This window comes from Arachis hypogaea, chromosome 15 (assembly GCF_003086295.3).
Source record: "Arachis hypogaea cultivar Tifrunner chromosome 15, arahy.Tifrunner.gnm2.J5K5, whole genome shotgun sequence".
Lineage (NCBI taxonomy): Eukaryota > Viridiplantae > Streptophyta > Magnoliopsida > Fabales > Fabaceae > Arachis > Arachis hypogaea.
In genome coordinates, this window is record NC_092050.1 from 8606280 (window position 1) to 8633333 (window position 27054).

At 30.8% G+C, this 27054-nt stretch overlaps 4 protein-coding genes across 6 annotated transcripts; 3 read left to right on the top strand and 1 right to left on the bottom strand.

The window, feature by feature from the left end:
* Window positions 1–839: 839 nt before the first annotated feature.
* On the top strand, window positions 840–6611 carry LOC112748648 (triacylglycerol lipase OBL1). Its single transcript, XM_025796877.3, has 5 exons — window positions 840–1460; window positions 3965–4155; window positions 4279–4312; window positions 4574–5214; window positions 6183–6611. The coding sequence occupies exons 1-5, from the start codon at window positions 1142–1144 to the stop codon at window positions 6435–6437; spliced, it is 1440 nt and encodes a 479-aa protein (XP_025652662.1). The 5' UTR covers window positions 840–1141; the 3' UTR covers window positions 6438–6611.
* A 1265-nt stretch (window positions 6612–7876) lies between these two features.
* On the top strand, window positions 7877–12351 carry LOC112748650 (heterogeneous nuclear ribonucleoprotein 1). Of its 3 annotated transcripts, none has more exons than XM_025796882.3 (14): window positions 7877–8061; window positions 8245–8482; window positions 8656–8745; window positions 9265–9330; window positions 9401–9466; window positions 9561–9646; window positions 9759–9804; window positions 9968–10022; window positions 10268–10344; window positions 10525–10660; window positions 10742–10869; window positions 10934–11038; window positions 11608–11748; window positions 11928–12351. In XM_025796882.3, exons 2-14 carry the CDS (start codon window positions 8462–8464, stop codon window positions 11988–11990), a joined length of 1080 nt encoding a protein of 359 aa, XP_025652667.1. In that variant the 5' UTR covers window positions 7877–8061; window positions 8245–8461; the 3' UTR covers window positions 11991–12351. The 3 variants fall into 3 exon arrangements, with proteins under 3 accessions (XP_025652667.1, XP_025652668.1, XP_025652666.1); XM_025796883.3 differs by having other exon boundaries at window positions 7935–8061; window positions 8205–8482; XM_025796881.3 differs by having other exon boundaries at window positions 7945–8061; window positions 8423–8482.
* A 1772-nt stretch (window positions 12352–14123) lies between these two features.
* Window positions 14124–16441, bottom strand: LOC112748651 (uncharacterized). Its single transcript, XM_025796884.3, has 4 exons — window positions 15327–16441; window positions 14841–15141; window positions 14650–14731; window positions 14124–14491 (listed from the first exon to the last, which is right to left on the bottom strand). Exons 1-4 carry the CDS (start codon window positions 15967–15969, stop codon window positions 14267–14269), a joined length of 1251 nt encoding a protein of 416 aa, XP_025652669.1. The 5' UTR covers window positions 15970–16441; the 3' UTR covers window positions 14124–14266.
* Window positions 16442–20457: 4016 nt separating this feature from the next.
* On the top strand, window positions 20458–26854 carry LOC112748652 (zeaxanthin epoxidase, chloroplastic). Its single transcript, XM_025796885.3, has 17 exons — window positions 20458–21179; window positions 21612–21774; window positions 21905–21979; window positions 22162–22262; window positions 22346–22461; window positions 23177–23388; window positions 23541–23632; window positions 23779–23893; window positions 24000–24103; window positions 24380–24425; window positions 24564–24628; window positions 24840–24926; window positions 25116–25170; window positions 25243–25331; window positions 25421–25505; window positions 25669–25740; window positions 26408–26854. Exons 1-17 carry the CDS (start codon window positions 20647–20649, stop codon window positions 26474–26476), a joined length of 2079 nt encoding a protein of 692 aa, XP_025652670.1. The 5' UTR covers window positions 20458–20646; the 3' UTR covers window positions 26477–26854.
* Window positions 26855–27054: the final 200 nt, after the last annotated feature.

A 27054-nucleotide genomic window follows, 5' to 3' on the forward strand; every position in this document is an offset into this window, starting at 1 on the left:
TGTATATAAATAAATATATTTATGTATAAATAAATATACATTTTGTATTCTATGTATTTTATACTAACGGTTAGTTTTAGTGGCTGATGTTTTGAATTTTAAGAGAAAGTCTAAGGGCAGGGACGGATCCAAGAATTTAGTAGAGAAAGGGCCGAAAATTAAAATATTAGACAATAAAAAATAATATTATATATTTATTAATATATATAATTATAAATAATATTTTTTAATTAAAAAATACTAATAAATATTTGTTATATAAAAAATTTATCTTAATTCTTATATTTTTTATTAGTATATATATTTTGTTGAATATTATTGTAATAATAAGTTATATTTTTATGCTTTATATTATAAAAAAATATACTACAAAATAATATAAATAAGTTGTTCTAATAATTTTATTATATGCATTTAAAACATATTCATGAGTAAAATGTATAAAATATAATTGTTTTAATCAATTTATTTAATATGTATGTTATTCATATAATATCTATGAGAAAAATAAATAAATTTTAAAATAGTTTACTTTCATTATGTATTATAATATATAAAGATTTTTGTAGTTATTATAAATATTAGAGTATTTTTATATGATAATAGGTGAAAAATTAAGAGAAAAAATATTTAAAAAGAAAAAAAAATTTAAATATTTAAAGATTCAAAAATTTATTTAATTAAAAAGTGATTGACAATAATTTTTTTTTAATTTAAGAATTATTACTTGTTTTTGAGTTTATTAATTTAATTATTTATTTAAGATAATTATTTACTCTATTTTTTAAATAAAATTATATAATATATAATAACTTTATATCCTTATAATAGTTAATTTTGTTCAAAAAAGTTGGGAGCAAGGCCTATGCTTGTCCCCTTGGGTTCGTTTCTGTCTAGGGCCAGTATTAAAAACACTAATAATAACCGATTAATAGGTACAAATCACAAATCTTACTGTTACTATCACTGCTCCAATTGTAATATAGACACGTTTAACGTCTAAATTATTGTATTCACGTGAAAATATCTCTCTCTCTAATAAGCCTTTCTAACGAAAAATAGTGATTATAAAAAGAGAATTTGTGAAGACAGAAGCGCAAAACTGCTCTAATTTGCTTCTCTTTGTAGTATTAGGGTAGGGATGGCGTCGAATTGCAACAAGAGCTTCGCGAATAGTTACTTGCTGCTGATGCCAGAAGAGGCGAGTTTGTTGGACTTGGTTCGGATCCTGTTTTCCCAGAACATAGGTCACCGGAAGTGTTTGGAGAGCCACTCGGGGGAGAAGACAGTGGAAAGAAGCTTCAAGCGTCGATTTCTGATAGTTGCGTCCATCCTGCTTCAGAAGTTGTTGATGGCGGTATCCAAGCCACTTGCATTCTTAGGCTCTTTTATTGAGATGTTCATCAACACCCTTAACCTCAACGGTGGCCTCTTCTCCACTCTACTTCACCTTCTTACTGGTTCGTTAATTATTTACTACTTCCAACAACTTTTTATGCATATACTCTTTCTCATCTTTCAATTATTACTTCAAACAATTTAATTTCGCTTGATCGCCTTTCGTACGTGAAAACTTATAATTAAATTATAAAGGTTTAGTGTGACCTGAAAAATATATAAGATCAAAAGCACAAAGAAGAGGTAAAAAAAAAAAGTTAGATCTCGCAGTTTAATTTTGTTACTTCCTTTTTTTTATTGAAGTTATTAGATAATTCTCAAAATTGTGAAATTTTACTTACTCTATGTTGGTCCTAAATAAGAAAAAAAAACCTACTATTTTTTAAATGTCCAATATCCATTAAAAAAAAGATATATATTTTTATAGCCACTAAAACAATTATTTTATCAAAGTAATTTTTTTTAATTAATTATTGGCTAGTTGACAAAAAATTGTTCATGTTTTACCGTTGTTAATTGTCCTTAAAATGTCTATTGACAGTGTCAATATGTAGTTGTTGTGAAAAAAATATCTAATAATATATTTTTACTATTGATGACAATTATTGACAAAGAGAAAATAATAATTGTCCATAAAAATAGCATAAAACAGACTATTTTAAAATATTCATTGTTGTCAATAATATTTATATGAACATATTTATGATAATCCATGATATAATTGTTGATGATTAATAACTATAAATTTAATTTACTAAACAATCATGATATATATACATAAAAAAATCAGTTATTTATGAAAAAATATGAATTAAATTATTATATATAAATTTATAATGTGCGTATAGATTTTTGTTTACTAATAAAATAGTTACTTTTAACACGCTTAAGAGATTTATTTTTTCTTATAACCATATTATATATACACCAAAATTTATCATAAAATTAGTTATATGTTGGTATAAAATATATATTAAAATATAAAATATATTTTAAAAATAAATTAAACAAAATATATATTTATATATAAATATATAATATTAATTTTTTATATGCACGTAATATTTTTATTTTTCTTATAGTGATTCACTTGGATTCAAATATTTGATGGATGTTTGTTTAAAGGTTAAAACTATATTCTAGAAAAATATATTTTAAAAAATATTATGTTTGGAATATCATACTCGAGTATTATATAAAAAAACTTGTTGATTTAGTACTACAAATGGTTGAGAAATATTTTAATATTTTCAAGAATAAGTTTTTAATTTTTAAAATAACAACGATGCTAATAAAAGAAAAAATTATTTGACAATAAATATAATAATTTTATATTTTATATTTTATTTTTTTGATATGAGAATATAAATATCCAATTTCTTGGATAAAAAAGTTATGTTTTAGATAATAAACTATTTTTTTAAAAAATAAATTAATAATAAAAATTAAATTTTAAAATTTCACACGAACATATAAATACTACATTTCTATAAATAAATTTAAAAATAAATTAAAATTATTTGGTACAAACAAACACCCCCCCCTTATATTCATATTTTCTTGGAGGAGAAACTAGAAAGCATGAAAGACTACATAGCTAGGCTAATGTCGTAATATTTGTAGTTGAATTATTTTATTTAACGAAAATATTTAATAACAAAAAAATTTAATTAAAATTTATTTTATTTAATATTTATTAATTATTAAATAAGATAAATTTTAACTATTTTTTTTTGTTTTCTTAATATTATCGGTTGGTGAATATCGTGGTTTATGAAGTAGGTACAATAATTACTTTGCTCAATGCTTTTGTGAGACTCTTTTTTTTCCCTCCACCGACACCAATAATTGTTGTACCTAGTCATGCGTAGTGAGCAGCATTTATGAGAACACTGTTCCTAATAGCACAATTTAGCTCCGCTTCGCAACTAATTAACAATATTAGTTAATGCGATTATTAATTAACTTTAGTATAATATTATTGTTTTTCAAATTTTCACGTAATAATATTTAACCTTGAGCATTAGCCAATTTATAATTAATTTAATAATTTTACAATTTATGTATTTTCGTTGATCTTAACTTATAATGATAGTATAGATGTATAACAAAAATATTTAATGTTTGAAAAATAATAAAAAATTGGTTCAAACAATCCTTTTTTTTTTTGTATTTTTAATTATTACTGAAATAATTAAATAATTTTAGATATAATAAATGTGTGATTATATATATAAAAAATTACAGATATTAAATTAAATAAAATAATTTTAAATTATTATTTTTTAATATTATAAAAAATGTTAGAAAATTGATATTTGTAGTGTAAAAATTAGCTATTATTAGTTATTCAAATGTAAGACAAAAAGGATATTGGCTTTTGAAAGAAAGAACTCAACTAACACAAAAATTGAAGCTTATTACAAAGTAAAAAAAATTCAGATTAAAATACTCAACACAAATAAAAGAAAAATATTGATCACCTATTTTTTTTTATTTAAAAATAATATTCATTTGGACATATAAAATATAATGGTTCTGATCTCTTTATCTTTAACATAAATAGGTAAGTTGGTCGTCCCGGATCGGAAATCATCCAAGTTTTTGTCTTTTATTGGAAATTTGGATTATCGCATGAGATTGGGTACTATGAAGCGTGAAGATTGCAGGTATTATGTTTACTTAGCCATGATGGCTTCAAAAGCATCTTACGAGAATGAAGCTTTCCTTGAAGATATTGTCACAAATAAATGGGAGGTATATATATATAAATTAAAGATTTAATTTATTTAATCATTGAATATATATACTTCAATCAATTCATTTCGTTGGATACATTTAATCCTATTTTGATATATCTTCTCTCTGTTCACTTTTTAGATGGAATATGTGGGATTTTATAACTGCTGGAATGGTAAGGACCAGAAGGATAAATCTACCGTAGAAATTCAAATGTAGTTAACTTCGTATAAAGTTAATAGTTGAGAGAGAATCGTTAAATAATTTGATAAATTTGATTAAATTGTTATTTTAAGTCTCTCAACTATTAACTTCACGTCAAGTTAACTGCACATAAATTTTCACCTAAATAGATATGTGTCGATGAATTACTAAAATTGAAGCTTATTATCATATATTATGTTAATAATTTGCATATGCATTGAATTATTGGTAGATTATCAAGGAAAGAGTACAACCCAAGTGTTGATATTTTTGGAGAAACACGAAGATGGTGACACGTATGTGGTGTCATTTAGAGGAACAGAACCATTTGATGCAGACGCATGGAGCACAGACGTTGACCTATCATGGTATGGGATTCGTGGTGTTGGAAAAATGCATGCTGGCTTTATGAAAGCCTTAGGGTTGCAAAAGAATGTTGGATGGCCAAAGGAGATTAACCAAAACAATGGAGACGAAGAAGAAAGTGTTGATGATCATCCCCCCTTTGCATACTATCTTATTAGGGACATATTAAGAAAAGTTTTGAGTGAAAATGAGAAAACCAAGTATATTGTGACGGGACATAGTTTGGGTGGAGCACTTGCAATACTTTTTCCTACCATATTGTTTATGCATGATGAGAAGTTGTTAATAGAGAGGTTGGAAGGGATCTACACTTTTGGGCAACCGAGAGTTGGAGATGAAGCTTATGCAAATTACATGAAAGCAAAATTCAAAGAGAATTCAATTAGGTATTGCAGGTTTGTGTATTGCAATGACATAGTTCCAAGGTTGCCCTGGGATGATAACAATCTCATGTTCTTCAAGCACTTTGGGGTATGCCTTTACTTCAATAGGGGTTATGAACTTCAGGTACGTATCAATATACAAGGAGTTTACAGTGAAATCTTTTGAAAATTGTATTTGTATTTTTTTTAAATACAAATATTTTATTTTGAATTTAGTAAATAAAAAAATAATATTATATTACTAGTAAAAGTTATTATCTTTGGCCAATATTAAAATAATATTAAGTACTAAATTTTAAATTCTAAATTCTAAATACTAAGTTTTAATAATATAAAAATAAATATGGGCAAAAAATGGGTTAATAATGATAAACAGTGTTAGTCTCTAATATTTTTTATAAAAAAAATCATATACTTATACTTATAGCTTTTAAAAGTCATGGTAATTCTAAATGTACCTAAAGAGGTATTTTTTAAAATAATCACACTATGTATATACTAAAAATCAGCTATTAAATCAGTTATTGGTATAAAATATATATTAAAATATGAATTGTGCATTAAAATAATAAACTAAACAGCATGTATATTGATATACAAATACATGGTAATTGATCTTTTGTATGTACATATCATTTTAAAATATAATTTTAATTATTTTTTAAATTAGTTTATATTTATTAAAATTAAAAATTTTAATATAATTTAAAATATTAATGAATATCTAAATTTACTATTTTAATTTGTTTATATCTGTTAGAGTCTTTTTAAATTTTAAAAGTTGTTTTACTATACAAAAGTATTGTAACTTGTTTTTATTGAAATTTATTTTAAAATTAATTTACTTTTAAGCTTTTAGAAAGTTACCTTCTCAAAATCAACTTTTTAGTAGAAAGGTTTTTGAATGTGGTCCAGTGGTCCAACGTCATAAAGTAATGGCCATATTTTCAGGGAAACAAATTAAAATAGTTTTGTTATCTAGTGTATGTGTATGTAATTTTTGCCAACTAGAAATCGACAAAGTCTAGCAAGCTAGCTATGAAGTGATCAAAAGTGTTAAAGTATCTCCTTATTATTAATTAATGGATGCAGATTGTTGAAGAAGAACCAAATAAAAACTACTTCTCGCCATGGTACATAATACCCATGATATTTAATGCCATTTTGGAAATAATAAGGAGCTTTACAATTGCATACAAACATGGGCCTCGCTATAGAGAAGGATGGTTGTGCTTCTTCTTCAGGTTGATTGGCATCTTGATTCCTGGAGTACCTGCTCACTGTCCTCAGGATTATATTAATTCCACTCTTCTTGGATCAATTGAAAAACACTTCAAAGCAGATTGATCGGTGTGTTATTCTGTATTCTGTAGTTTAAACTTTAAATTAAAGCATACATGTACGTTTAGTGTATCGAATTAATATAATGATTTCACAATAAGCCACACTAAAGTGGTACATAAAAACATTTAATTTATTTGTAACTTTGAACTTTGAAGGGCTTTTCTCTGTTTTCATAAATTTCTTGTATGTCAGTTTATCTATATATCTCTCCATAAATTAAATTTCCATTAGTCAACAAAAAAATTTTTAAATTTCCATTACACTACAAGAAAATTTGACTTTTACGTGCCAAAAAACTGAAAAAAATGTGGCCATAGAAATTGACCACGTTTTTAACCTATTGCCACGATTTATAAAAGATCACGTATTCAACCGTGGCTAATTATCAATGGCTATGGATAATTGTTATTTTTTTAAATTTGTTCATTTAGTTTTTTTTCTCTTTTTGGCATTAATTAATAAATCGGTTTTGTTAGATAGACAATGACCTTTGTAAAGGCTTGGTATGTAAATTAGAGATTGAAGTGTGTTTTTATTCTATTGTGCCAATTTTAAAATCGATTGTTTAAATTAGAATAGAACCTTTTTAGTGATTCTTGTAATTTGTAAAAAGAAAGTTTTATCATAATTAATTGATTAAGTTATCGAACGTATGTTAATTTTTTTTTTTTTACAAAAAATAAGAGACTCGAACTTGCAACCTCTTAATTGAGTATAAGAAAACTATGCGATTTAAGTTATAACTTATTAGCAACATATGTTAAATTAAGAGTTAGTGTAAATAATAATAACATAATTCATTTTATCCAATAATTATTAAATATGTCATAGAAGTAGACGAGTTATTTACCATTATAAATAGCTCAAAATTAAACTCATTTAATGGCGATGATTAAACACTTTTTTATTTTTGATATTGGGTTAGTGGTGGTGTATAACCGCACTATGGGAGTGCAGGGTGCTTGACCGGAGTGTGGCACCTAGAAATCGCTGGGTCCGATTTCATGGCCCCCAAATTTTTTTCCATCTTGTCAAGAAATCGTTGGGTCCGATTTCCTTGTACAAAAGAAAAGTTTGAACGTTAAGCATGAAATCGGTGGGTCCGATTTTCATGCACTGCCCTCCATGAACCACAAATTGGACGGTTCGATTTGTGTCCTTTTTTAACTGTAATAAATCGGACCGTCCGATTACTTCTCTTCACCTGAACGCCGCCACACCGATGTAAAACTTCCCATAGTTCCATAACCCAGCATTACACCACAGTTGGTGTCATATAAAAAAAATTACTAGAAATCCTAAACTAATATGGTCAGTTTTTTTTTTATTTTTTTGGTAATGGACTGAATTTGGTCGTTTTCTCTTTGGACTTAATTTGGGTTAGTTTAATTCAATTATCGGGTTTCGTAGAAGTAGACGAGGGACCGGCCCAATGTGGGATCGGATCCGATTGGGCCCGGTCCGCAGTTCCGAAATGCGAATAGTGGGCATTGGGTGAAAGGAGAAGGGTGCGGAGGGAGAGAAGAGAAAGAGAAGAAAGAACAGAGAAAGACAGAGAGAAGGGAGAGAGAGAAACCGAGCGAGCGAGATCTCTGTATTAGGGTTCCCAAATTCCCCCATGTGCAAGGTCAGTGAGCGCCTAATTCACCCAATTTCTTTCAATTTCTTTGTTATCAATTGTTTCTATTCCTAGAAAAAAAAAAAAAAACAGCGAAACATCTCGAAAAGCTGAAATTTGATTTGGTAAATATGCTGATGATGATGATGAAGGAAACTGTGTGTGAGATAGAAGTGTGGCTGTTGTATGCAGGAGGAGGCGAGTGTGAGGGATTTAGAGAGAGAAGAGAGGTGAGAACGCTGAGTGCTCAGCTGAGAGATTCCATTTCACCCCCAACAGGAGAAGGAGTGCCTAGAATTTCTTTTTTATATTTTTTCATTTTCTTTTCTTGTTCCCCCTCCCTTTCTTTGCTTTCCCCACATTTTGTTAGGCACTTTCCCTCTTTCACTGCCCTACCTTCAAGTCTCTGATGGAGCAGCGAAAGCTTGTGGTGAGTCACGTAAATTCAATTTGTTTCTGTTCAATCCTCTAATCATATGTATTTACAAGTGAATAACAATAATTAAGGTTCTGTCATGTTTTTTGTTGATGAACATTATACTCGGTCAGTTGTTCGCACGTGTAGTTATTTTCCCAATTTCTGTCTTCGTAATTGTTTCCTAGGTTTTGGGTATTCCATGGGACGTGGACACTGAGGGCTTGAGGGAATACATGAGCAAGTACGGTGAATTGGAAGATTGTATTGTCATGAAGGTTAGTCTATCTTTACATTTTTTGTTAAGTGTTGCTATTTCATGTTTAATTCACCATTGGAGAATCCACTTGACATACCATGTCAATTGTAGATTTTCACCATTGATTGACAAGGTGGTTTCTCCATTATCTCTTGTTTTCGGTAAAAAAAAAAAAAATGCTTGTTTATTATGAAATGAAAACATTGCACATGACATGGAGTTTACTTTAATCATTTATCCTATACAATTTACGGGAAGTATACTGTGAAACAACTGCCAGAATTAATGCATATGAATGTCTAATTATTTACCACGTCAGTTGTACATGGTTTCTTAATAAATGCATTGTACCACTTAGCTTTACTCTCTTAGGGTAGTGGACTACTGGTTCTCCCTGAATTATTAGCGATCACATCCCTTGAGGTTTCAGGATATAGCTCTTAACCCCAAACTCGTGCAAATATTGCACTCTGCCCCAAAGTTACAAAAATGTTGCACTGCACCCTTAGCACGTTTTAATCTACTTTCTTTATTTTAGGAGCGATCAACTGGACGATCTCGTGGATTTGGATATGTTACATTTGCTTCAGTGGATGATGCTAAGGTAACTGCTATCTTTATGTAGATGATCTTGTGCACACACTATCATGATCTGACTGACTTTCTGGTTGCAGGATGTTCTATCAGGTGAACATGTTCTTGGCAACAGGATGCTGGAAGTCAAAGTGGCCACACCAAAGGTAGTAATCAAATTCTTGTTAGGACATTAAGTCTGTTCTGTGATCATTGCTGAGTTATACTATCCTGCTGATTTTGTAATGTTTCATTCTAAAGGAGGAGATGAGAGCACCAGCCAAAAAAGTAACCAGAATATTTGTAGCCAGGATTCCACAATCAGTAACAGAAGCATCTTTTAGAAGGTACATGAGCATGTTGCATCTTCATTAAAGATGTGAAGACTTGAGAGTGTTGTTTTCAATGCTAGCATAGTCTTATAGCTTTATGTTATTTTCTCCTTTGGTGGTTTTGCAGTCATTTTGAGAAATATGGTGATATAACAGATCTGTACATGCCAAAGGTACTCCACTCCCTGGCATTGTCATACGCATAGATGTAATTGTAGTTAATATGTATAAATTGTATGCATGTACGTTGTTGACAGTTGCCCAGCAGATTTATGCATGATATGATATTATTGTAGTTGTATGAATGATTTACGATTTATTTCCATTTTTCAACAGGATCAAGGATCAAAAATGCATCGTGGAATTGGTTTTATCACCTTTGCAAGTGCAGGTTGGGTTGTGTGCTCTACTCCTCACTATGTGCATATTTTAAGTGAATGGGGTTTATAGTATGCTAGTTTCCTTTTAATGTAACTTGATAGTTATTTAAGAGCTTGATTGACACCTGTTGTACACACCTTTTCAATGCGTACTATATGTGCCTACAGTTGTTGCTCTATATTTTGGTTTGTAGACTCTTTGAGTTTAGTGCAAATGATGTATAAGTCACTATAAGGGAGATGTTCTGTCTTGCAGATTCTGTCGAGAGTTTGATGGCAGAAACCCATGAACTGGGAGGTTCTACCGTGGTGGTTGATCGAGCTACACCCAAGGCAAGAATTTTCATAAAAATGTCTAACCTAAAAATGTGTGTGTGTATATATATTCAGTGCAATAATACTTTTGGATTTAGTTGCATACACGAGTCTTTTGTTTTTCTACCGAAAGGTATTTTATTTGTTTTGGTTTTTGTTATAATTTTAGTCAAATAATATTGTATATGCCATTTACAGGATGATGACTTCAAGCCAGCAGGCAGAATGCCACAGGGAGGGTATGGTGCATATAATGCTTATATTTCTGCAGCAACTAGATATGCAGCACTTGGTGCTCCTACTTTGTATGATCATCCAGGCCCAGTCTACGGAAGTAAGTGTGGAATAAAAGCTCTGGTGTTGAATAAAGATGACTATTGTTGCTACATACTGATTAGCTTATTCTCTAAATCAGGGGGAGAGCCATCTCGTGGAATTGGTAAAAAGATTTTTGTTGGCCGACTTCCCCCAGAGGCAACTTCTGAGGATCTTCGTCAATATTTTGGAAGATTTGGCCGTATATTAGATGTTTACGTTCCCAGGGTAAGATATTTAAGAACACACGAGTTTTCTAAACTGCTTAGATCAACAGTCTTCTTTGATGTAGGATCCTAAGAGATCAGGTCATAGAGGTTTTGGATTTGTTACTTTTGCTGAAGATGGTGTAGCAGATCGTGTCTCACGAAGGCCTCATGAAATTTGTGGACAACAGGTACATTATTTAGTATTTGTTTGTATCTTGGATTGCCCCATATTTTCACAAGTATCTGTTGCCTTTTCTTTGCAATTGAAATTGAAATATGTATATGTGGTGATAGAAGGGAATATATGTTGATTGATGCTAAATGCCTGTCTTTTGAATGCCCATTTGTTATTTGATGTTTGAAGCATGCTGTTGTTGGAATAACATTGGAACACTTTAGTATCTAAAGTTGGTACTTTATGAAAGAAGAGAATAAGTCGTAATTATGCATTTGTGGTTTTGTTCCTATTTATGGAAAGCTATCATAGTGCATCGCTATATATGTTAATTATATCACATGACAACAAATCTGTACCATAGACCTTTATGATACTTTTTATGACATTACATTTTGGATCTTGCTGTGAATGCAAGCTGAACTCGATGGTAATTGTGTGATTATATACACAGTGGCAGATTTGTACATAATGGTGCACAAATTTGTTCTTCTAGTGTTGTTTGTATTCCTTGTGATGGTAAAATTGTGAGTATAATTTCTTGGTTTTAAATATGATTGTGCTAGCATCTTGCTCCTGCAGGTAGCATTAGATTCAGCCACACCTGTTGATGATGCAAGTCCGAGTGAGAATTTTATGATGAATGGCGTGGGTTCTTTTGGGGGTTATGGAGGTCCTATGCGAACTTATGGGAGGATGTATGGTAGCCTGGACTTCGATGATGTGAGTATATACACAGTAATGATTTGATTGACCATGTGAAGAAAATGGAAATTGGATTAATGTGATTTTGCAAGTGCACCTTGCATGCTAAATAAACATGGGCACTATTTAAGTATATATTAAAGTACCATATAGTTGTACGTATTTGGCTTTTGCTTATAATCTATTTTCTTTTGTAGTGGGGTTATGGAATTCCCAGTGGGAGGCCATCAAGAGCAGATTGGAGGTATAGACCATACTAGGAGAGAGAGAGCACAGTTTCATTGGTATCATCACCGTCCGTCCGAAATGCTAAAATAGATGCCAGCGAACTGTTTCTATATTTAATAATTTTTAAGTTGTAGGCATATGGATTGGATCTGTAAACCAGATAATACTATTTCCCCTCATATGTTTTTATTATCATGTATCTTAGTTGTATTGTATTTGATTCATGTCATAAAGATTTGACGTAGTTTATTGCTCAAAGGTCCAACACAATCTTTCCTCTTTTATCCGAGTTTGCAACCGGTATGTAACAGATGATGAAAAAATGTGTTCCGTGTAGTTTGCAGTGTTGATGCTGATTTATGATTCACCATATAAATGTAGTCTTTTGCCTAACCTATCTGTCAAGAAAACCTAGCTTTGATATCAGTCCTCTTTATGTAGTGGAGTAGCTTTTTGGTTACGTCCGCAAAATGTTTTGAACCGCATGGATGTAGTTCATTTAATTGTAACTAAAAGTTTGAGATAAAAACACTTGTAACGCCAGAAATTATGGAAAGGATTATCGTTATAAGAGTTGTCAGACTATCTATAGTGTTATTTTTTCTTAAAAGTTTGTAACGTTATTTTCAAAGCAAGCTAACTTATTTTATTGAATTTGTTTATTATTTTTATGAACAAGCAAACTAAATGATGGTTATATGATACACAATCTTTTAACCTCGTGCAGGCCGAATGGCTTAGTATAGTTAATAACTATGTCTATGTGCGTCTACATCGTGCTCTTAGCCTGACATGATATAAGGAAAATGGATGAAGGAATGTTAAGTGATGGATATTCTTGGTAAAAAAGGGATTCAGGACAGAGATGTAAGGATCTATGCTTAGGCTTGAACCAGTGCCAAATATGTCAAATCAAATAGCAGCAACAAAATGCAGTATTAACATTTCATATATAAGACGTAATTTTGTATTCTCTATTGTGTATATTACGAGACAAAATCTTAATGACGAGAGAGTGTGAATGAATATAATTATGGGAAAAGTATAGGTAACTAATAACATTGTTGAACAATGTGAATAATAGAGTTAAAAGAGTAAATTAATCGTAAATTTAATTAGTTGCATTAAATAGGATGTAGTGTCTTTTAGTTGAAATGAACTAATTTCAAAGCCCGTTGTTTATGTTGGTCAAATAATGACATGAATTGAAATTGAATAAAAAGATACATTAAAATTGAAATAGAAAATAAAAAAAGATAGATTGAAATTAGATACAAAGAAAATTACTTTATTTTTTATCCAATTTTTTGATGCAACAAAAAAGAGACTCTTCAACCAACAAGAGAGGGACTCATTCAACCTCACTTGTCTACACCATAGTTTCATCACGAAACCAAAAAGTGTTTTGGCATTTGTAATCACTCAATACTACGATTACAATAGTTTATGAGGTATTTATAACCTCTTATTAGATTAAAACAAAAAAATCCTAAGTTCACAAATACAAAGCCCAATTTAGTAACTAAATAAACAAAATTAAAATACATCAAATTAAAGTGAATATTCTAAAAATATAAACTAATAATTTCTAAATAATATTAAACTCTTCATATCACGAACATTTGAAGCACATATCACAATCACCCATAAAATATACGTGTTGCAATAACATTAAACTCTTTTAAATAACATACATTTATCTATTTTTATTTTTTCAAATAATAATTTTATAGATACTAATAAGTTAATTATAATAAGATTTAACGATTTATTAGTTCTTGTAATTTTATTAAACTTTTAATTAAATTTTATAATTTAAAAATTTATAATTAGATCTTTATTAATTGTTATCTTTTAGCATAAAATACAAAATATTAAAATATTTACTTTTATAATATTTCATAATGCATTCTATATTAGACGCAAAAATAAAATTTTTAAAAATATTTTGTATTTTTTAACAAAAATAGTTTGAGGGGATCTAATTTATAATTTTTAACTAATATAAAAATTCAGTTATAAACTTTTACATTATAAAGACTTAATTAAAAATTTAATAAAATTATAAAAATTAATAAAATAATTAAATCACACAAAAAATAGTTAAAAATATTATAATTTTTTTTAAAAAAATTGAGAATAATTATAAAAATTTGGCCCTCTAATATTAAAATTCTGATTCCACTGCTGATTGCAATATAAAATAGACGTTAAAAATAAGTTAAATAATGCATTTATACATAACTACTGATTTGGTGGTTGATTTTTGGTGGTCACCTAGTATTTTTGATATGCATATATGGGTGAATCAATCATCATAAGTGCTAAAGCATCTGCTTGGAGACCATAACTGAACATATTTTGGTAATGAAAAAACCTTGAGAGGCTTGGAATTCTGCTGCCCCTGTTGTCCTTGTTCTTGTTTTTGAGGCATTGCCATTGAGCTTCTCATCTTTTCAGCTTTCATCTGCGCCCTTCTCAGCTTGTTTAGAATCTTATCCATTGATGATGATCTCTTCTTTTCCAGTTTCATCTGTATCAAACCTCTTTATCATTAGGAAGAGAAAAGACCTATCTGCATACATTTTGTGAGCCTTCTCTACACAAATTTTATATTGTGTTGAACTAAGGACACACTATGAGAAAGTTCAACTTCAAAGCAACAGATTTTGATGAACTGAAAAACAAAACCTCGAGTTTGCGTATTGCTGCTTCAGCCTTTGCCTTCTGCTGGCTTTCCCATGCAACGATTTTGGCTTCCTGTTTCTGAATCCTGCAATGAAATAGAAGTTCATAGACAAACACACAATCAGAACAACTAAATTATATGTCTCCAGTTCATTGAATGAAATGAACATAACAAATTAACAATGATGACATACTTGGTTATGTCCATGGTGGACTCTGGAATATCCGAACATGAAGTTTGAATTTCAGTATTACTTTCTTGAAAGGAGTTGAGCTTTGTTGCATGACCTTTAGGCCACCTAATAACAGTGGCCTCACTATCAACCTCAACATCTCTAACCTCTAACTTACCAGAATGTCCATGTTTCTGATCCATGGCTGATATCGGTGATGAATTCGCATCATCCTCGCTCTCCGGAGGGCTCATCTGGGTACCCTGATCACGTCTTGAGAAAGGTGACATTATGGGGGTCTCCTCATTCTTAGGGTTCTCATCTGTAAATAAAAGTAACTGAAAACATTTTAAGTATATGCAGATTCTCAGACATCAATACAAACAAGTGAATAAAACTTGGCAAACAGAATAGCTTTTTGCAATTATAGCTAAGAGCTGGATCCAACAATATGAAATATGCAATTTTGATTGGTAACTAGGCTGCCCAAAAACAAGAAGCACATACCTTGAGAATTAGGCGAAGATGGGTCACATAACAATTGATTCCACATCGGAGCCAGAACACCATTATTGTCATTGAGCACAGAACCAGTAGAATATTGTTGCATAACATTGCCGATGTCGAAACGGGGACCAAAATCATTGTCATGCGCATCAAAATGATGAAGAGAGAGAGCATCTGGTGCCAAGACTCCTGTTGTGAAAGGTGAACCAACCATCAAGTTCCTCACAAGCAAGCCTTGGCGCAGTGGAATTGTAGGTGAATAGTTCGAGTAGTAGGATGATGATGATGTTCCTGGAGGCATAATTGGACCACTCTTTGATTTTGGACGCCTTTGAAGTTGTGATTGTGAATATGAGTTTCTGTTGTTGTTGTTGTTGTTGCTGCTGCTGCTGCCATATCCTGAAACTGGGCTACAAATCCATCTCTCAGCATCATCCCATTTAGAAGGCATTGTTCTTCTTCCACTGTTGAATGATGTCAAACCAGAATGCCTTCTGATTCTGCTCGTTTGATTCAACACTACTCTCTCTGAATTCCATCCCTTTTGGCTCCCACTGCTTCTTTCACTATGATTTTGCATATCTGGGCTTAGAAATGAGCCCAGTTTCATGGAGGAACTAGAGCTATTATTACTACTCTTCATGAGAAAAACTAGGGTCAGTTCTTCACTTTTCCTGAAGCTTCATATTTTTGTTGTTGCCAAGTTCTTAAAGAAGAACCGAGGTAGTACAAATTTGGAATAGGGATTGAGTGAACATGTTTTTGCCTTTTTGGCTCATCAACTACTACTTCATGTACAACTATTTTTACTTGGAGGGTGTTGAAAACAATGTTTGCTTATACCTAGGCCAAAAAGAGAGTGTAATGGATTTTGACCACTCATGACTCCATCACTCGGTAAGGTTAGTCCATTTCACAACAAAACAAAGCAACAGGGGACCTGAATTGAACTGAATGGGAAGAAGCCAAGAAAGTTAGATAGAGAGAGATGTTACTGCTGATTTTGTTGCTTAATGTTAGTTAATGTGGCAGGCCAATATTATTGTGATTGTAGAGCGGTGTATGTGAACACTGAACAGGACTAACCATGATAATAATCTGATATGAGATTCAACAAATAATAATCAAATGATAAAATTTTAAAATAATTAGAGGATCCATATTGCAAGATTATGTAAAATGCTTGATAATGATGGGTAGAAGAAGTATTAGGATAAGTTGAGACTTGAGAGGATTGGATGCACATAACACATAAGTCCAATAATACCAATGAATGAAGCCACTTTGTTAAGATAACATTGCGTTGGAACATTGGGTGTGGAACAAGAAGCAGAACAAGACAAGAAACATTAGCTGTCACCTGTCAGGCATGCTTGATCATGTCCTCTTCCTATTCCCTAAACTGATTTAACTCCCCAAGCTAGTAACATGCAGTGGGCCGTGCTCTAAAATGTGGTAAACTTTTGCATCTGAAGGTGGTAATTATTATTTATTATTATTATTTTAAATGGTACAGATTAGAAACTAGATGACCTTTTCCAATCTATAAATTATATGTTATCTCAATTCACAGACGTCTTCTGTTTTGACTTAACATATATTCATGTATATATAATAAGCTTTTAAGACATGATCATTGCAAAAGCGTAATAAGATCTGTGATAAGGCCAACAATTCACATGGGAGGCTTAGTTTAATTGAAAGAACGAAGTTTGGAGTGATGGGGCCATAAATCCACTGTACATTTCACATTTTCACCTCTCTTTCTATGGCCCCATTTTTTGGGGGGGATACTATATTACTATGGACAAAAATGTCATCTGTCCTTTCATCTTCACAGCCACTGAACCAAATTTCAAATTTCATTAGTAATTTCATTACCTTCTTTCTAGTTGATTTCTTTGCAAATTAAAATAGTATTATTACATTAGCTATAAGTAATTTCATTCATTTGCAAAGGTTAGAGAGAAAGTTCTCGGGAATTCAAGAATTTCACAGCTTTCACTCACAAAGCGGTTAAATAATCTTAATCACTGCTCTTTCAGTGTTTTTTAAATTTTAACCTGAATAGAATCAATTAAGGAGAGTTGACTTTGTGACACGTGGTCAACGTGCAAAGATTTTCGGGCCCACCCAAACTCCAAATAGGCCTGTCAATCAATTCAAGTTCTGGATGACAAATGAAGTAAAGCCCAAATTGAGAGAGCCCACAAGTTTTATAAAACTATGGTTAGGCTTCACTTCACTTTTCATTGAATCAATCATTTCAGACCAAAACCTAAAAGTCTTAATAGCCCAAATTGTTTTGGTCAATATGAAATGAAATGACAAATGAGTGATCATGATAAAAAAAAAAAAATCATGAGTGATGAAAATTGCTTTATTAATTAAAACAAAATATATTTTTTTGTCAATTGAACTATTTTATTTTTTGTTTTGGTTTATTTTTAATTTTATTTTCAATATTTAAAATATTAGTTATGTTAAGTCTATATAAAAAATTAAATAATACATATATATAATATTTTTATTAAATATTTTAATGTTTGAAATATTTTATTCAAAAAAATAATTTAAAAATTAAAAATAAAACGAAATAATTTTTTTAATAAAAATATAAAAACTTTAGGATGAAATTAGGAGTTAAGCCTAAATTACTAAACAACATAAAAGTTTAAAAATATCTTTGAACTTAATTTACTTTCACTATGTCACTCCTCCTTGCCGCTACTGACAACGCCGTGGCACGAGAGTTCGACCGGCCTTTGCAAATAGTGTTTGCTTCGTCATCGCCGACCGTCCTCCGCAGCTACACTTCAGCCACAGTCTTCTCTATTGCAGCTCTGCCTCCGCCTTTGCCAAGTTATTTAGGTTCAATCAGCCACCACAATCCACAAGTGAGAGCTGAGAGGACCCACATTGTTTCAAACCAAACAATGAATGCATGCTATCAAAATTTGATTTGATAAAGAAGGAAAAAAAAAAAAACTATTTATGTATCAAATATTTTTATATTTGTATAAAAATTACGATTATTACTGATTAATTACATTTCAAATTATTGTTTATGACTCTTACAAACCGAAAGCAATTTATTGACAATTTGTACACGACGAATTAGTTGCACGACCAATGAAAGTTTTCCTGTAAATTTCAATGCTTTTAGTATAAAGAAATAGAGAAGTAGTTGGTAGCAATTCGAATACAAACAAAAAGACAAGTGTTAGTCACTATTAAATATAAAAATATAAGGAAGATAAGAATGGTGACAAACAAGAGATTACATGCCAAAGTAGTAATTCAAGGAAGCGGTGCGTGTGTGCGGCTGGGGTGCATCTTCAAATCGGGTAGGAGATCTTGAAATCCATATGGATGAATCTTATAACACGGGAGGGCCTCGCACAGCAGTAGGAATAAAAATATCTATATTAAAATAAATATTATTAAGTATTGTTAATTATACTAAAAATATAATAGAAATATAAAAATTAAAAAAATAATAAATATTTTTATTTTTAAAATATTATTTATTATATATAATTTATGAAAAAATAGTTTTTATTTTTAAAATTTGAACTTAAAATATCTTAATTAAATTATAAATAACTTATCATCTTAATTAATTTATTTTTATTTATTTTTATACACATTTAATAATAAAAAAGTGAATTAGTTGGTACGTTAGTACTTATTGATATATTAGTATTTATAATTTGAAATTAGAATTATATATAAATACCAAGAAGAAAAAATTTAAACTTGTATATAAAAAGTACGTTTATATAAAATATAGAAACTTAATTTATAATAATTTTTTTCTCTTTTTTTTAAAATAATTAAATTTTTATATATTTTTTAATTTAATTTTGATACATGATCAGATTAAAGATTTTATGCATCTATTTAATTATGTATTGTAATTAAAAAAATAACTTTTTACATTCATTACGTAAATAATTATCTAAAAGAACAAATATAATTAAATAACTATGTAAAAAAAATATTTTAATATATCAAAATTAACTTTTATATTTTTAAGTAATTATTTTATTATTCATTATAATTTTCAAATATTAATTATCTTCTATTAAATTCGAAAGTTTATTTGTTATAATATTTATGACATAAAATATTTTTTAATCCAAAATAATTATTACAAGTAAAATTATTTAAGAGATAAAATTAAAAAATATTATATAATTTTAAAATAAAAAATATTAATTAATAAATAGATATTATTTTTTTTATTTCAACTAATTTAAAAAAATATTAATAATTTTATTTATATTTAAAAAATTGAGATTTAACTTGATAATTAACTAATTAATTAATTTTAAAAATTATATTAACACTGTTCATTAATTTTTTATTGAGTTAATTTATTTATTTAATTTTAATTTTTATATTAAATCAAATTAAACAAAATAAATATTATTATATATTAAATTTAATAAAAAATTATTATTAACATAAATTTTAAAACAAAATTTTATAAATTTTTGTTTGCAGAAAATGTAATTATATTAAAAACAAATATATATTTGTATAATTTTTTTTTTTTATTAAAATTTAGTGGGGACAAGTGCCCCTGTCTCATGCACCTAGGCCCGTCCCTGCACACATGGTACTTTAAGGTTCTCAATTCTCAAACACATGAATGTGCCACTCACTTGTCACTGACACATGCCTTGCCTTCTCCATCATTGTTCTCCCACTCTTTTTGTCTTACCGGTTAAACTCAGAACATGCTCATTTAGTCATTTTGTATAGATGATATACTCAAACACCACCATGCAATTAATATTTTAAATATGTTATTTGTTATACTAAAATTAATCATTAAAATTAGTTATAAATATAAAATATATATGAAAATAAATATATTTTAAAAATAAATTAAATTAAATATATATTTATAAATAAATATATTAATAATTAATTTTAATGATGAATTTTAATATATAAATAATATTTGTAAATATTTTATCCTTAAAAACACCTTTGGCTTTCTTTGTTTAATGTTTATTCCCTGTTGACTCTTGTTAATGCTTGCTGCACTTACTCTCTCTCAAGCTTTGTATAATTTAACCATATTATAGTATTAATTTGTTTGGTACAGTGGACTCAACACGCATAAGTTTAGCAACGAAGTATACTTCAAATTACATAATCTTTTTATACTTATCTAAAAATTGGAAATTCGAATCTCTCTGTCTTTTAAAAAAAAAAACACGCATATGCCTGTGCCTTCTGTTGCATCCATATTATAATATACACTTTCTCTGTTTTTGTCTTTTACAATAACAGGCTTGTGTCAACAATGGCTTCTACTTTGTATTACAACACTCTCAACCCTTCCACGGCAGCTATCTCAATTCACCCTAAGCAGGATGTGTCAACTTTTGTCACCTTCAATGGCTATCACCACTTTGGATGCAGAACAAGAACTACAACCATGCATCAGCAGCCCAGGAGGAACAAGAAATTGAGGCCTGTCAAAGCCACGGTGGCCGAGGCAGCACCGAAGCCAAAGCATCAAACTGTGGCTGACAATGGTGGGGATCGAAAGGCTCAGAGCAAGAAGCAGCTTCGGATACTTGTGGCGGGTGGTGGGATTGGAGGGTTGGTTCTTGCTTTGGCTGCAAAGAGAAAGGGGTTTGAGGTGATAGTGTTTGAGAAAGATATGAGTGCTATAAGAGGGGAGGGTCAGTATAGGGGTCCAATTCAGATACAGAGCAATGCTCTTGCTGCTTTAGAAGCCATTGATTTGGATGTTGCTGATCAAGTTATGAGGGTTGGTTGCATCACTGGTGATAGGATCAATGGCCTTGTTGATGGGGTTTCTGGCTCTTGGTAACTCCAACTTTTCTTCATATATAAATATTATGTGATTATGAATCCTTTTTTTCAGCTTTATAAATAAGTGATCAAAACAATTTGAGAGAATTCTCAGTATGGCACAACTAGACAACTTATGCACTTATGACTATCAGCACTGTTAGAGTATTTGGCAAGTTACATGTCAAAAAATGAAAATAGAAAGTAACCTGCAGAAAATTTGCTTATAAATGATTCAGAAACTCTCTGGATTAGTACATCCCTTATTTGTAATCTTCACTTCATGGATAAAAGTAAACATATCATTTCAGTTTCCAGCATATAGACAATTTTACTTCCTTAATATTTGATCTAGAATAAACGTTTTTTCTTTCTGTCGTTTTTACTTACATTTAAATAAAATGTTGGCTTGTGGTATCATAAATTGAAATGATATTTTGTTATCAGGTACATCAAATTTGACACATTCACCCCTGCAGTGGAACGAGGGCTTCCAGTCACTAGAGTTATTAGTCGAATGGCCTTGCAAGAAATCCTTGCTCGCGCAGTTGGGGAAGATTCCATTATGAATGACTGCCATGTTGTTGACTTTATTGATCATGGAAACAAGGTAATTCCTAACAATAACAAAGGCTTTTATTGTGGAAGATCTTCTGAATCTTTTATTTCTTTCTTCAAGTAAATACATTGGCAGTGACTAAATATTTTTTTGTTTATAACTTGTGCATCCACCATTACAGGTAACAGTTCAGCTGGAGAACGGTCAGAAATATGAGGGAGATCTATTGGTTGGAGCAGATGGTATATGGTCCAAGGTCTTATTGAATTTCTTTAATTCCAAGCTTTTTCTTTTGTAAGTAATTTAACACCCCCTCCCCCACTAAACAAAGGCCCCAATAGAAATCAAGGTTTACGGAGGAATTCTACATATTTATGGCCATAATTCTATATCTTATTTTCCCCATAATTCTATATTTTGTTGTTTACGAATGAATAGGTGAGGAAGAAGCTATTTGGGGTGACGGAAGCTAGTTACTCTGGCTACACTTGTTATACTGGTATTGCAGATTTTGTGCCTGCTGATATTGAATCTGTTGGGTAAGAAATCTTGCCTTACATGACAATTTGTTCATTTTCCCTGGCCTTCTAAGAAGCTTACTTCTGCCTCCCTTGCTGGAAAGGTATCGGGTATTTTTAGGACACAAGCAATACTTCGTATCTTCAGATGTTGGTGGTGGAAAGATGCAATGGTATGCATTTCATCAAGAGCCTGCTGGTGGTGTTGATGCCCCTAATGGTATGTGCTCTTAATGTGTTCGGGATTTGGCATTCGGCAGAGAACAGCCTCTGTAGATGATAAAGTTTCTATATGTTCAATTTATAGATATAATTCTTAAACTATTCTGTCCTTCCATAAGCAAAACTAATGCTATCTTTGAGTATACAGAAGATGAAGGAACTGATTCAAAAGTTGTATACCTGGAAAGGAAAATTTTAAACTATTAGGTTTCTCATGATGGATAGTTGTATTTGTATGGATATCATCAATAATATTATCAACTTTATGCTGTAGTTTTACAGATGGATACCAAGACGTTTGAGCTGTAATATTATGGAAAATGGAAAGCAAGACAGAAAAGCTGCAATACCCTTGGTTATTTAAGAAAGCTTGTGTAACACAATTATTTTGAGATTAAATGATGTTTGTATTTTGTTGGACTATTATGTGCACCTGAATGCCATTCAAGACCATTCTTCATTAGACTATATTTCTTCCTTGATTATTGACTTTTTAATCCTCTTTAATTTGTTTACATCAATAGACTAGTGTCAATCATGTTGGCCTTGATATCAGATAAGATGCAGATTAACTGAGTTCCATTCCAGTAATTGCAGCACTGAAGATATTGGATTGAATGACCTTGAAAAATAATAGAATTTTGTTTCTTCTTTTAATCATCTTTTGTGCAAAAATTATATGATCCTAACTTCTTAATTCTTCTGCATGGCAGGAAAAAAGGAAAGGCTGCTTAAGATCTTCGAAGGCTGGTGTGATAATGTAACAGATTTGCTACTTGCCACAGAAGAAGAGGCTATTCTGCGGCGAGATATCTATGACAGGACACCAACAATGACCTGGGGAAAGGGCTGTGTGACTTTGCTTGGTGACTCTATCCATGCTATGCAACCAAATATGGGCCAAGGAGGATGCATGGCTATTGAGGTTTATTTTTCCATCTCTCTCAATGAAATCTGAATTTATCTTCATTTCTCAATTAACGTGAGCAATTTTGCACATTTGCAGATCTTGTAGTTAATGAACTTTTCAAACTGCAAGGTAAAAAGTTCTCTGTCTGGCTTATCTTATTGTTACAGGATGGTTATCAACTTGCTTGGGAGTTGGACAATGCTTGGGAACAAAGTATAAAATCAGGATCTAAGATTGACATTAACTCCTCCTTGAGGAGGTATTGGAAACACTCATCTAATAATATTGAAACACATCATTTTATTGATTTGAATATAAGGCTTTTGAACATAATGGTTAATCGTACAGGAATCAATTCTGAATGTTGATTTGATAATAGATATGTTTTGGCATTGTTGCTTTCAGATACGAGAGAGAAAGGAGGCTACGAGTTGCCATTATTCATGGAATGGCTAGAATGGCAGCTATGATGGCTTCCACCTACAGAGCATACTTGGGAGTTGGTCTTGGCCCTTTAGAGGTAGGAAATTCTTGTTCATAGTTGGCATCATGAAGAAGAAACTGAAGGCGACACTTTAAATTTAAATGCTGCTAAAAATAGCACGATTTCTTTCCTCATGCTGCAGTTTTTGACCAAATATCGGATACCACACCCAGGAAGAGTTGGAGGAAGGTTTTTCATTCAGAAGATGATGCCTATGATGTTGAGTTGGGTCTTAGGTGGCAATAGGTAATAACAAAAGCATACATTTCTTTGCTATATATATCATTTGTCATTAATTTCTTTTCCATCGTTTTACCTGGAGTTGTTCTTTCTCCAATCCAATCCACTCATGCAAGATAAAATGAGACAAATGATTACTTTGAAAAGGGTGGAGGTTGAAGAAATTGATAATACTGAAAAGTAATTTTCAGGTTTTGTTTGGAGACAATAAGAATTGAAAAATGTCTTGCGATTTTTGTTTTATCATTTATTTGCAACATGAAGATGATGCTACTTTTGCAGCTCCAAGCTTGAAGGTAGACCAGTATGTTGCAGGCTCTCAGACAAAGTATGCCACTCAAATACAGTTTCCTTTATACTTTGTTACCAAGAAGAAATTAATGACACACCTGGACTATTCTATTGATTATGTCTATCAGATTGTAATATGGATTCTAATAGGCATTTGATTTGGTTATGTATGAAGGCAAATGACCAGTTACACACATGGTTTGTAGACGATGATGCTCTTGAGCGTACTATTAATGGAGAGTAAGTCTATGACCCCATATGAATTTATTAACTAATATCATGCTTAGCACATTGGTCTCATAACTAAGAACCTGATTCCAGTTATGGTAAATAGATAAGGTAGAAGTCTGTGAAGAATGGAGGATAGGAACAGAGGAACTCATTAATAGATTTTCTCTTCTTAGCTCCCTTTTCATCATTTAGGCAGTTAACAACTGTTACTGATTTATAGGTGGTTTTTATTACCATGCGGAGATGAAGGAGGTCATTTGAATCCCATAAGTTTAATTCAAGATGAGATGAAACCCTGCATAATCGGGTATGCCTTCAATTCCATCTTCCTATAATTTAGAGGCTAACAATTATGAAATTGTACTTACTATGCATTGGATTCTGGACAAAAGAGGAAACAATTAATTAGGATGTGACTGTGTATGTACCTAACACATTTTAGCATGTGGTTTCAAAGATTCAACTAATTCTCTATAATATGTTTTCATGCTTTTAGGAACACACAGAAAGAAGATTACCCGGGAATTTCAATTACAATACCCTTACCTGAGGTAACAGAATTGTTCATGAACTGAATTAATACAATGATCTTGAAAATGACCAGCCAAGCTTCTGTTTATAAGGTTTCTGAGACGCATGCTCAAATTCGCTATAAGGACGGTGCATTTTTCTTGACCGATCTGCATAGTGTTCATGGCACCTGGATCACTAAGTAAGTAAAACAAACTTGAGGTTATTAAGTTTGAAGTTCTTGAAAATCTAAATCCAATTCAATTTGTATAATTGCCATAATAATTTCAGCAATGAAGGAAGGCGATACCGGATACCTCCAAATGATCAAGCTCGTGTGCGCCCATCGGATGTGATTGATTTTGGTTCACAAAAGGTGATCAATAATGATACCTGCGTTCTGTTGTAGACTATACTGTAGTACACACTATAAATAAATGCCTTAAGAAGTAGTTGCATTATTTACACTGAACTATTGAGCTAATAATACTCATACACACTTGATTTTGGTTGCATTGTCCATGCTTCAAATTTTGCAGGCTTCATTTCGGGTTAAGGTGATAAGATCTGCTCCAAGAGCATCCCAGAGGGAAGGGGAGCCAATATACCAAGTATGATTCTGTTTATATACAAATACACATCTATGTTTATATTTCTCAAGTTACAGAAGTTGTGTAGAGCACACAGTTGGAAGTAAATTATAACATGTTCATGTTCATTAATTAGGATATGAACATGAAAATGCTACAAACAACTCTTTTGATTGTCAATTACAGAAATAAATTATATAAAATTACTTGATACAGGAAAGAAAAATTAAGTTGTGATAGATATCTTTTTACTCTTGTGGTGGATTGATTTCTTCGTGTGTTTCAAGTATGCATGGTTCCTCAACTTAATTTTATTGTTTCTTATATCATGAGCAAATCTTGCAAGTTTCACAAACCATAATTGGATAGAGACACATGTAGTATCATGCATGAGATGAGATCTCATTGTTTATTATTCTTTTTTATCGTACTTATTGTAAAATTAAAGCAGGATTATATTTCACTAAACGGGTTGGGTTAAGTTAGGCAGCAAACAGAGACTAATAATTACCATGCTTAAATTTATGTTTGAAAATACAGAATCATGATTATATACTTATTACTAATAAACGAATAAATATAACATTATTGTATTCTTAATTTCTTATTACTTAAATATATGTTTGAAAATACAGAATCATAAGGTTTTTTAATTTTTCTAACAACAATCATTCTCTGATGGTCACAGTCACAGAGTGGGTTGTATGTCAGGTCTCAGGTGAATGTTGAGCCTCCCAAACTCAACTCTTTTCGGTAAATTTGAAGATCTGCAAACCAATTGTGACATGCCCATACCACTTATAATTTCTACTTAGACCAATCCCAACATATGAAGTAAATGTAAACAAAAAAGAAAAAAATAAATAAATTAAGAACAATGTTATCTTAATATATAGTAGTATTGGTGCTTATTTAATGGAATCTCAAATTATTGGGGGTGCCTAACTGCCTATGTGACTATGAAGTGATACCTTGTGTTGCTATAGGAATGGGCGAAGCCGAATGTTTTGGGAAAGCTGTCTAAGGACGCTGTTGATTAATTAATCAATGGCAATGGAATAGGCCCCTCGATGGTTACACATCAAAAGTACTTATAATTCAATAATGTTGATCTACTATGCGTTGACATTGACCAGCATATACCCAAAGCTGCTCCTTCAAATTCAAATTAACATAGAAACAAAACTATAATGTGAAAAATGTGATTAGTAACTACAATCACATACTATTATTACACTAACTAAAATAGTCTAAGTGACAAATTAAACAAAAAAAAACAGCATAGGAAAAGAAGAATGGTGGAAGATTCCACAAACAATTTATGGTCAATGTAAA

Coding starts and splice junctions, on each gene's coding strand:
- LOC112748648 (XM_025796877.3), top strand. CDS start 1,142: ATGGCGTCGAATTGCAACAAGAGCTTCGCGAATAGTTACTTGCTGCTG. Junction 4,156..4,278: donor TTGTCACAAATAAATGGGAG/GTATATATATAT, acceptor TTCACTTTTTAG/ATGGAATATGTGGGATTTTA. Junction 4,313..4,573: donor ATTTTATAACTGCTGGAATG/GTAAGGACCAGA, acceptor AATTATTGGTAG/ATTATCAAGGAAAGAGTACA.
- LOC112748651 (XM_025796884.3), bottom strand. CDS start 15,969: ATGAAGAGTAGTAATAATAGCTCTAGTTCCTCCATGAAACTGGGCTCA. Junction 14,732..14,840: donor TCCACCATGGACATAACCAA/GTATGTCATCAT, acceptor ATTTCATTGCAG/GATTCAGAAACAGGAAGCCA. Junction 14,492..14,649: donor CAGCAATACGCAAACTCGAG/GTTTTGTTTTTC, acceptor GGTTTGATACAG/ATGAAACTGGAAAAGAAGAG.
- LOC112748650 (XM_025796881.3), top strand. Junction 9,467..9,560: donor TCAAAGTGGCCACACCAAAG/GTAGTAATCAAA, acceptor TTCATTCTAAAG/GAGGAGATGAGAGCACCAGC. Junction 10,661..10,741: donor TCCAGGCCCAGTCTACGGAA/GTAAGTGTGGAA, acceptor TCTCTAAATCAG/GGGGAGAGCCATCTCGTGGA.
- LOC112748652 (XM_025796885.3), top strand. CDS start 20,647: ATGGCTTCTACTTTGTATTACAACACTCTCAACCCTTCCACGGCAGCT. Junction 23,633..23,778: donor ATTAACTCCTCCTTGAGGAG/GTATTGGAAACA, acceptor TGTTGCTTTCAG/ATACGAGAGAGAAAGGAGGC. Junction 24,629..24,839: donor GAGCGTACTATTAATGGAGA/GTAAGTCTATGA, acceptor ACTGATTTATAG/GTGGTTTTTATTACCATGCG.